At 38.4% G+C, this 11,000-nt stretch overlaps 2 protein-coding genes across 2 annotated transcripts; one reads left to right on the top strand and one right to left on the bottom strand.

Annotated features, from left to right (window-relative positions):
* Positions 1–294: 294 nt before the first annotated feature.
* LOC122308836 (beta-xylosidase/alpha-L-arabinofuranosidase 2-like) lies at positions 295–5,917 on the top strand. The gene is made up of 7 exons (XM_043122094.1): positions 295–1,064; positions 2,380–2,667; positions 2,779–2,948; positions 3,038–3,135; positions 3,439–3,789; positions 4,410–4,820; positions 5,122–5,917. Exons 1-7 carry the CDS (start codon positions 630–632, stop codon positions 5,691–5,693), a joined length of 2,325 nt encoding a protein of 774 aa, XP_042978028.1. The 5' UTR covers positions 295–629; the 3' UTR covers positions 5,694–5,917.
* Positions 5,918–7,220: 1,303 nt separating this feature from the next.
* On the bottom strand, positions 7,221–10,175 carry LOC122308837 (F-box/kelch-repeat protein At1g22040-like). Its single transcript, XM_043122095.1, has 2 exons — positions 10,019–10,175; positions 7,221–8,953 (listed from the first exon to the last, which is right to left on the bottom strand). Exon 2 carries the CDS (start codon positions 8,844–8,846, stop codon positions 7,425–7,427), a length of 1,422 nt encoding a protein of 473 aa, XP_042978029.1. The 5' UTR covers positions 8,847–8,953; positions 10,019–10,175; the 3' UTR covers positions 7,221–7,424.
* Between the last annotated feature and the right edge of the window lie 825 nt (positions 10,176–11,000).

The raw sequence follows: 11,000 nt of genomic DNA, 5'->3' as shown, positions 1-11,000 counted from the left end.
CGTTATTCTCTCTATATTTAAGTATGCATTCTCTCACTCTTAAGGGTTGATTTATTTTTGGAAATAATACTTAAAAATTGAATAAAATATTATTAAAATAAATTTTTTAATAAATTTTATTTTAAAATTAATAAAAATTAAATTATTTATTTTATTTTATGTAATAATTAAAAAATTATAAAGATTAGATAAGATTAAACGAAAATAGTTGTTAAAATAAAAGAGGTTACTCATCACGCGCACCGTGTCTGTCTGTATTGGGTATTTATATTCACAAAAAGGTTCATTGCCTGAACAAAATATAGAAAGCTGAAGCTTTCACGGACTGGTATAATGGTATATAGCCAGCCCATGCCTCTACAAGTCCATGGATCATAGATTCTCTCCCCGAGTGGTTGCTGCCAAAAACAAGCCTCATTAATGGGTGTTTTTATCTTCTTCTTCCCTCCCCCCTGTCACGGGCTACTAGCAAACAACGTGTGCGCGCTTTCTTAAAACAATTCATAGTACACTCTTTCCATTCTATAAAAATATAACGACCCAAATGCCCAAGAAACATTACACTTTCCTTTGTGTTTGAAGTTTTCTATATTTTATCAGTCTTTCACGTCGTGTAAAAGTTAGCCCTCATGGCAACTCCTCGAAACGGAGCACCGAAGGTCTCTGTTTTGCTCTGCTTTTCTATATTCTTTATTTTCGTTTTGTTGAGCTCAGGCCGGGTGTTCGGCCAATCATCACCTGTTTTTGCCTGTGATGTTGGGAGCAATCCTGCGTTGGCGAGTCTCGGGTTCTGTAACTCGTCGTTGGGGATTGATTCGAGAGTGGCAGACTTGGTGAAAAGACTCACATTGCAGGAGAAGATTGGGTTCTTGGTGAACAGTGCAGGGAGTGTGAGTAGGCTTGGGATACCAAAGTATGAATGGTGGTCTGAGGCTCTACATGGAGTCTCTAACGTGGGTCCCGGGACGCGGTTTACCAACTTGGTGCCAGGAGCTACCAGCTTTCCCCAGGTTATTCTCACTGCCGCTTCGTTCAATGCCTCTCTGTTCGAAGCCATTGGAAGGGTAAGAGAGTTTTACTGAATCTTTTGCTTCTTTCTTTCTTATTACCAGGTGTTTGCCTAGTGTCTTTCTTTCTTTCTTTGAGGTTCAAACCAAATTTCAGAATAGCATCTTCCTGAGTTTGATGGTGAGGATGATTTTCATTTACATTTGTGACTCATTGCAGATTTGTTATTGCCAGATTTTTTTAACAGAGTTGATGAAATAAATTGGTGATATTTTTGGATAACAAAATCACAATGTGTCGGTTGTTTGATGAATTCATCGTATTTGGTAAGGAGTAGTTTTCATCTTTAATATTATTCATCATTGCGTTTGATACTCCTATCTTCACTTTCCCAGCTGGGAGACGATGAAAAAAAAATGACCCAATCCAACAGGATAATGCTAGAGAGATATTCTTCGGTGGTTTATAGATTCCATTGTTTCTCAGGAGATGGCATCTATATATGTGAATTTTATTTACAGCTACCGATCCGAATTATCATCAATGCTTTCCCTTGAGATTTTCTTGATCTCAGAACTGAACTATTTATGGTCAATTAAAAAAGTAGATGCTGCATATTTATTAGTAATACTTTTTTCCCCCCCTCACTTTCACTTTATCATGAAAAAGGAAGATATTCTCTCTCTCTTTTTTCCACTCCACCGGTAATAACAAAGTCATACGGATACAATGCACATATATGTATATAATAATGTAAGACTACAACCGGCAGATTTATGAAATATATGAAGGCTATAAATAATTTTCCAGCTTGCAGAGTGAAGGATACAGAAAGTGATGGTGATTGATTACTTAGAGTGGATATTATACATCTAATATATTTTAAGTGTACAGTACGTGTAATATGGGCCCTTACCCATTGTTAGAGCCAAAGAATTCAGTAACCAAAAGGACCAAAAAAATAACACGGAATTAAGCACGATAGATCTCCATATGCTATTTGCATTCTCAGTTTTTTATTTTTTAAACTTTTTTAGCGTTGGAAGTTGGAGCAGTTGGCAAGTTGTTGGGATATTTTGAATTTGTGTTAACAGAAGATCGTGATGCCAAAGTCTTTGCAGGCGCTGCCTCTTCTTGGGATGCACTTACCTGTATCCGTTTTAACATTTTTCTTTATAATGATATTGAAACAAAAAAAAAAAAAAATATTAAATTTATTGCACATAGAATTGTGAAAGTTTTGGAAAATCCAATAGGAAGGAATAATCAAGTTAATGCGTGAGTTGAAGATTGTTAAGCAAATATTGGTCTATAGTCAGGGAATTGTTATGGCACAGAAATTGCTTAATGGTTATTATCTATGGAGTACAGGTGGTTTCAACCGAAGCCAGAGCAATGTACAATGTGGGACTGGCAGGATTGACATATTGGTCACCAAATATTAACATATTTCGAGACCCCAGATGGGGAAGAGGCCAGGAGACTCCGGGAGAAGATCCCTTGCTCTCGAGTAAATATGCATCAAGTTATGTAAGAGGTCTTCAACAAAGAGATGGTGGTGATCCAAATGGACTTAAGGTTGCTGCATGTTGTAAACATTATACAGCCTATGATGTGGATAACTGGAAAGGGACAGACCGGTACCATTTCAATGCCGTGGTAATTACTACATTAGTTCAACTTTCTTTGTAATCTAGGGCTAATTTTACTTTCTTATCTTTGGATTATAACTGTCATTTTCTTTTGCCCGTTTTGGTTTTGATGAGTTAGGTAACAAAGCAAGATATGGATGATACGTTTCAACCACCATTCAAGAGCTGTGTTATTGATGGCAATGTTGCCAGTGTCATGTGTTCTTACAACCAGGTTAATGGTAAGCCAACCTGTGCAGACCCAGACCTGCTTGCAGGAGTCATCCGAGGAGAATGGAAACTAAATGGGTATATTTAAGTCTCCTAAATCATTTTTTATTATCTAGTCCAAGATGTACGTCAGTGTTTTTTGATAAATGATTATTGGGTTGCTGCAGATACATTGTTTCTGATTGTGATTCAGTAGATGTATTCTTCAATTCCCAACACTACACCAAGACACCAGAGGAAGCTGCAGCCAAAGCTATTTCGGCAGGTAACTTCATTTCCATCCTTACATATGTCAGAACATGATCACTAAACTTGTAAAAATAGAAAAAAAAAAAAAATATCCATGCATTTAGGTCAATTTGTTTATCGAGCCCGGATTTTAAATACTAATTTATCCCTTACTTTTGGATGCATGTCAAAAGTCATCTGACCATTACCTTCTAGCACTAGAATTTCAAGTACATGTGTACTCTTATTGGTATCCCATCCAATTTCAGTTGTCGATATCTATATTTCCTAAAGCAGCTTTTAATGGTGATAAATGTTGACTGTTTTTTTAACTGAACAGGTTTGGATCTAAACTGTGGATCTTTCCTGAGCAAACACACAGAGGCTGCGGTGAAAGGAGGACTTCTTGCTGAGGCGGCTATTGACAAGGCCATCACTAACAATTTTGGCACCCTAATGAGACTTGGCTTCTTCGATGGTGATCCAAGAAAGCAACTTTATGGCAAACTTGGTCCAAAAGATGTGTGTACGCCGGAGAACCAGGAACTGGCCCGTGAAGCTGCTAGGCAAGGTATAGTGCTGCTTAAAAACAGTCCAGCATGTCTGCCTCTGTCTCCCACTGCCATAAAATCCTTGGCCGTGATTGGTCCTAACGCCAATGTCACCAAAACCATGATTGGAAACTATGAAGGTAAGCATTCACAACAATTTTTTTCGTCTAGGTGCTCCCTTAATTGAGCAGCCATCATACAGCACTTGACTTCTTGGTGTGGCTATCATTATCCTTGTGAAAATTGCATCAATATTCGTTTGGTGATTTTTAAGAAAGTTCTTTGTCACTACAAACAGATTTAATCGAATGATTTGATTCATAATATGGAATGATTGGCAAGCAACCGCACTCAAATTTGAGATACATTATCATAACCCCGGATTAAGTATAGGATAGTGGTACTTGATATCCACTTTATAATGATTTTAAGGGGCTCTGATTATAACTTTAATTAGTCCTTTCGGAATATCAGCCCACATGAGGTTTTGACTTTTCTCGAATCATTACAATAGTATCAAAGCCATATTCCTTTATAATGACCAACAAAATCTCAAGGCATATTTGGTATTTGGGCCTATTCTTCAAAAAGACCAGTCAACGCCACAGTTTGAGCCCATTTAAATCATCATGAAGACAATAACTTCTCTTTTCCCAACAATATGGGATCTCCTTTACCAACCTCTTGTACTCAATTCAGTATTTCACAATCCTAAATCATTTTGAAATCACTTTGTCTAATGTCGCTGGAAATTTCATAGGCATCCCATGCAAATACACAACTCCTTTGCAAGGTCTAACGGCCTCAGTTGCAACAACTTATCAACCTGGCTGCACCAATGTGGCCTGCAGCACTGTACAGCTAGATGCTGCTAAGAAAATAGCAGCCTTGGCGGATGCCACTGTGCTTATAATGGGTGCAGATCAGTCAATCGAGGCAGAGAGCCGCGACAGGATCGATATCACTCTTCCAGGACAGCAGGCACTTTTAGTAACAGAAGTTGCTAAGGCCTCAAAGGGACCAGTAATTCTTGTTATAATGTCTGGAGGGGGTATGGATATCTCATTTGCAAAAAGTGATGATAAAATTACAAGCATCCTATGGGTTGGTTACCCTGGAGAAGCTGGAGGAGCTGCCATTGCTGACGTTATTTTTGGGTATTTTAATCCGAGTAAGTGTATTGCTATCTTCTGTTTGATGATATCATTTTCCTAACTTATTGGAGTTTAAATATTTAGGGATTTGAATTTATCTAGAAGCACAACATTCCAAACAAGCAGTGGCTTGGTCCCAAGTCAAATATGCTCCGAGTATGAAAATCCATTCGAAACATCTTCTCTAATCGATATATTTACAAAAACCTTATCACAAAACTATTCTGACGTCATAATTTTTTAGTTATCATCTTTCCATGACTTCTTTTGCTGCAAGCTGATAACATAGAAATTTGAAGCCATTGATCCTTGTTTCAGGTGGAAGACTGCCCATGACATGGTATCCGCAATCTTTTGCAGACAAGGTCCCCATGACCAACATGAACATGAGACCCGATCCATCCAAAGGATACCCTGGGCGGACCTACAGATTCTACACTGGGGAAGCCGTTTATGCATTTGGAGATGGATTAAGCTATTCCAGCTTCACGCACCACCTAGTTCAAGCACCTAAGACTCTTTTCATTCCCTTAGAAGAGAGTCACATTTGTCACTCGACAAGATGTAAGTCATTACATGTTGGAGACCAGCATTGTCAAAACCTTGGTTTTGATATTCATCTGAGAGTTAAAAACAAGGGAGCGATGAGTGGAAGCCATACCATTTTCTTGTTCTCTACGCCCCCATCAATGCACAGCTCACCTCAGAAGCACTTGCTGGGATTTGAGAAGGTCTTCTTGACCGCACAAACAGAAGCACAGGTCAGGTTCAAGGTGGATGTATGCAAGGACCTGAGTGTGGTTGATGAGCTTGGAAACCGGAAAGTTGCCTTGGGACAGCACGTGCTTCATGTTGGGAGCTTGAAAAGCTCATTGAACGTGAGGATTTGAATCAAATCATCAACTACTCTGCATTTTTCTACTTTTAGGTTTTGTTGGTGACGATGCTGGCGGCATTACCAAATACCAAATGGAATTTGAATCTAGCTGATTAAAAGCATTTCAAAATGGAAAAATGAAAGCTAGAAATAAGTTGAGAGAGTTGTAACAATTCTCTCCCCAATTTACAATAGCCAAAGCTTTTAAAATTCAAAATTCGATAGAGAGATGAATCATTCTGTGTTTTCCCTCTTCGTTCTTTCTTCCTTCGCAACTAGTATTAACAATAGATCACGACTTGGCTTCTGATGGCCGCCAGGTCTTCAAATTCACAATCGTTAGTTCAGAGGATAACGCCTAGAACAGTGACTTCTCACCCTTGTTGCAGTCAGGATTCGATTCCAGTTTCTTCAGCAAGCTAGAAAGCAAAGGAAGAATTAATACTTGGGGCTGCTAAGCCCTTTAAGAAGTACATGAATGGATGGGGTTATAGAAATTGTCCAATCGTTCATCTGGTTTCCAAAATGGGAATGGCCCTCCCATCAACTAGTTGGAAACTGAATTCATAAGGTTTCGTGTTTATGGAAACAGAAAGAGTATCCTCGAGGCCCCACAGAGGCTAAGGAGCCTTTTTGTGGTGATGAAAATGTTCTGTTTTCTTCTCGTTGCATCTATGCACAACTAGATAAAGCAAAGTGGTTGGGGCTGAATGCAGTTGTAAAGTTATTTCTTTGCAGAACGTCGTTGGGGGGGTAATGATATTCGACTAAAATATCAATTTACAGTCATGACTTTCTACTTTTGACGGGACAGATCATAAATTATGCCATCTTTGATCTTCTTTCAACCCATTTGAACGAGTTAAAACCACGCTGCCTTTTCAATACTCGAGCAGGAACCGGTTTCGCCGTGCTTAACCAAACCAAACAAAACAATTGCTAGACCAATGAAAATTCTTGGACACCCACGCAGAATATCGAATTCCGGGAATGCACAAGAATGTTAGGATTACCAGTTATGATTAAAAAGTGAAGTTTTTGGCTCTGGTGCCATGATGCCACGCGATGGTATCTATTTTGTACGAATTTACCTTACTAAGCAATAAGATTGATGAAATCCATAGTGCTCCTCTATAACACCTTGAAGCTTCGCTATAGGTACCCTATGATGGCAATGGTGGCTAAGGATTCCTTGTTTGCTTCACCCTCCTTCCATTTTTGTTTTTGTTGGCATGAAAATACCTCCGAATCAATGGAATGTTCTTAGCCAAAATACCATATAATAAATGCCTTGAAAAATGCATTTCCCAAACTTACAAGTCTGAAGAACAACTTGGGACAATTTCCAACTGTAGTCCCCTATAGTCTGATTAGAACCCACCCCTAAGATTGCAGCACGAGTGATATTAGAAATGTTCCCTAACATGGCACTCAGATCAGTCTTTGTTGAAAATGGGAGGGAGTGTTGTGCAGGTGGCCATTAACTAGGTTATTTAACTCAACCAACTTTAAAAGAAAAAGAACTTTGGAGACTCATATATATATATAAGCCCACAGCCAAGAAGATATATTCATTTTACTGAAGAGGAAGACATTGAAGATAATTTGACGAATAAAATTCTACTTTTACTCAGCATTCTTTTTTTATACGTACTTTTGCTAAGCATTCTTAAAAATGATCATATGAACTAGCACTTTTTGTATATCAACCAACACTTAAAAAGTAACTTGTCCGCCTAAATCATTAAATGTTTACGGTTTGACAGCTCACTAGTTCAGCCGAACCGACACTGCAAGTAGCAATTACCTTCCAAAGATCTCTTTCCGATTCTGCTCTGGGTCTAGCATGTTCATGCAAAGCATTGTCCACTGATGATGAAGCTGATGGGATGGGAGCTAAATGATTCTGCAGATCAGCTTGCAGGACTGCAATATTATGGCTGGCATCTTTGGTGATCACATGAAGCTTCCCGAGTAAACTGGCAAGTAAATAAGGAGACTCTGAAGCAGTGAAGTCACGAATGGGAACATCTCCAGCAACAACTTTCCAAGCATCATCTTGGCAATCATATACCTTGATCTTGGCACTATCAAGGGAACTAGACGGATCCAGAGCATACAACTCACCATCAACAGTGACAGACAATTTTGTTCCTGCTTGCCTTGCAGGCCAACCCTCACCCATTCCCATTGGCATTTCAACCCACGAATTCATCTCGGGATCATAAACTTCTCCTCCAACATCTACAAAAAATGGCCAGCAATATAAACTCTGAGGTACAAATAGCCTTCCCCTGTATGAAGTCATACCGGTGGCAATAGGCTTGAGCAGATCGGCCAGAAAGGCAGTTGGTAGCACCTGAGCTTTTGTAAAAGGCATGCTTGGTATTGGAGACCATATACCTGTATGTGGATCAAAAACTTCAGCAGACTGAAGTGGGGTCAATCCACCAGGACCCCTAGTAACCCCTCCAACGACATAGAGCTTATTGTTTAAAATGCCTGTCTTGCAATAAGCTCTACCAATTGACATATCAGTCGCTTCATTCCAAGCATTTAAAACTGGATCATACTGCCAGACGCATTTCATGGCCGAAGCTCTAGAGAATCCCCCTAGAACATAGATGCAGCCATCAACAGCCCCAATGGCACAACCGCAAAGACGCATTCTATCTAACGTATCCTTCTTTCCAAGCCAACCTCTTATGACATCAGCAATTTTGATACTTGAGCCTACCATATTCCACATGCGAAGCGCAGTCAAACCCTTTCTAGATTCATCTTCAAAAGCACAACTCGGCATTGGTGGCAGCCTCTGCCACCTTCTGGATAGAGGGTCCAAAGCATACCATAGAAGCTTATCATTTTCAACTTTAGTTAATACATACAGCCATTCCTCTGTTATTCCAAGTTCTTTTCTCAAATTGAATAGTTCAGCACTCAGAATGGCAGCCTTCCAGGACCGAGACACCAACTTGAGATGCAAGTAGTTCATCCTAGGAATCCTAGCAAGAATCTGAATAGATATCTCATCAGGGAGACTGGAAATCAGTCTAGAATTCTCCTCACAAAAGCTTGGCGACAACCTCTGCCTCTTGCAAATTTCACTTTGTGAAACCTCATATGGCTCTCCCCTAGAGTTGTTTAGGCTCAATACAGTCCCCATAGAAGCCTTCGGAATTTAATCAAAAGCTAAACTCAACTAGCTTCTTAAACGAATCAGTTTGGTAATGTTAACAGTTCTAACTTCTAAGCATATCTGAGCCCAACACGCTAAAAGAAAGAACGAAAAAATGGTATTAGTATCAATGTCACAGGTAAATTATAAAAAATACACTGGAGGTCCTTAAATTTTTACACCAATTTGTCTTAAAACAAGAAAATTCGTTTTATATTGGTTAGACTGTATCATGTTCCTACATATATTAGTTTGTAAAACTCCATTTAAAGGCAGACTAATCACAACGTGAACCTCCATTCTGTTACACCTTTCGTGCTTTCAGATTTGATAAATACTTCAAGGAAAAGGTAAAAAAAAATGCAGATTACTGTCCCACCAAAATCATCGCTAACAGAACTCTTTCATTTAGCGGTGTCAAAAAGGTCAAAGATACCCACAAGCAAATAATCAAACCGACAGAGATGTGGCGCCAACCTTACACATGTTTCAACTGACCAAAAGAAAAATCTTAATGCTTCGGCATAAAACTAACAGAACTCTTTCATTTAGCGGTGTCAAAAAGGTCAAAGATACCCACAAGCAAATAATCAAACCGACAGAGATGTGGCGCCAACCTTACACATGTTTCAACTGACCAAAAGAAAAATCTTAATGCTTCGGCATAAAACCAGAATGTTTCACACGAAATGAAAAGAAACCCATTCTCCAGAAATTAAAAATGGACACGAAAAGATTGGGAAGAAAATAGATCCACACATAAAAAGAGAAGTGAGAAGATAGAGAGAGAAAATTCACTAGCGAGACTGTCTATTAAAACAACAATTCTCACCTTTCTGTTTTCAATCCCTCATCTTCTTGACAACCAAACAGAGGCTTTAATCAAAAACAAAATGAAAAATTTATGAAATTCTATAGGACAAACAAAACCCCATACAACATAAGCAGGACTAAGAGTATATTAAACATGGGTTTCTCTGACGATAACCCGATGTCTTTCAAATCTCATCGAATTAATCAAATATATATTTTTTTTTCTGATGGCCTCACCGAATTAATCAATACAAGACATATCTACCAGAGACTACAACCAGAGAAAAAAAACCTAAGCCGAGCAAGCTCACTATGAAATTTTATCGAAGACGGAGAAAAACACTTACTATTTCGAGAGACTAAGGAGAAAGCATTAGCTTTGTTTTGGCGCAGAGAGAGAGAGAGAGAGAGAGGGATCGGCCTTGCTTCCGTAATTTTCTTCGTTTCTATCAAAGCAAGCCGCGAAATAAACGAGCTAATCAAGGAGAAGGAGAACTTTAACCCCCTAACGCACGGCACCCGGATTCTCTTCAATGCTGCTCTTTCCATAGACTGTGAAGATCTAAACCGTTGGCTCTTGTGGGTCCCGAATGATCTCGCGGTCAATGTTTGTGCTAATGTCCAATGCCCAGAGAAGGTTCTAATGTATGCGTTATGAATGGTTAAATTCAGCTACGACGACGTACGTCCATCTCCGCACTCGTCGCACTTCATTCTCCACGTCTTTGTCTTATCTTTATTCCAAACGTAATGATTTCAATTTTCATATTTTGATTAATTTAAACGTTGATAGTAATTGATTATTTTACTCAGAAAATTATATTTTACTTTTATATTAAATAAAAAATAAAACAAATAAACATAGACGTAACCACTTCAGTATATCTGTAAGAATTATTTTTCTTATCGTCCCTTTAATTTATTTCACACCACCCCCACATGTTATGTGACAGCCACCTAATCATTGACAAATAAATGAAAATACATCAAGAATTCGAAAATAGAGAGCTTGAGAGAGAGTTGGAGGAGAGAGAGACGTAGATGGAGAGATGACAGCCACCTAATCATTGACAAATAAATGAAAATACATCAACAATTCGAAAATAGAGAGCTTGTTCGGGATGGGTCTCACGTTTAAAAAATAAATAAACAAATAAAAATTCTCTTGAGGGTAAGGGGTGAAAAAAGTTGCTCATGTATAGCAAAATTCTATTTGTAATTAGGAGAATTTATTTTTAATTTTTTTTTTCTATTTGTAAACTGGGGTAAAAAATATATTTTTGATTATCAAATTACCATTTTTACTAATGATTTAAATTAATAAAATAT

Source organism: Carya illinoinensis, chromosome 5, assembly GCF_018687715.1.
Source record: "Carya illinoinensis cultivar Pawnee chromosome 5, C.illinoinensisPawnee_v1, whole genome shotgun sequence".
Classification (NCBI taxonomy): domain Eukaryota; kingdom Viridiplantae; phylum Streptophyta; class Magnoliopsida; order Fagales; family Juglandaceae; genus Carya; species Carya illinoinensis.
Note: the sequence above shows the minus strand (reverse complement) of the source record. Positions and strands in the feature narration are given on the sequence as shown.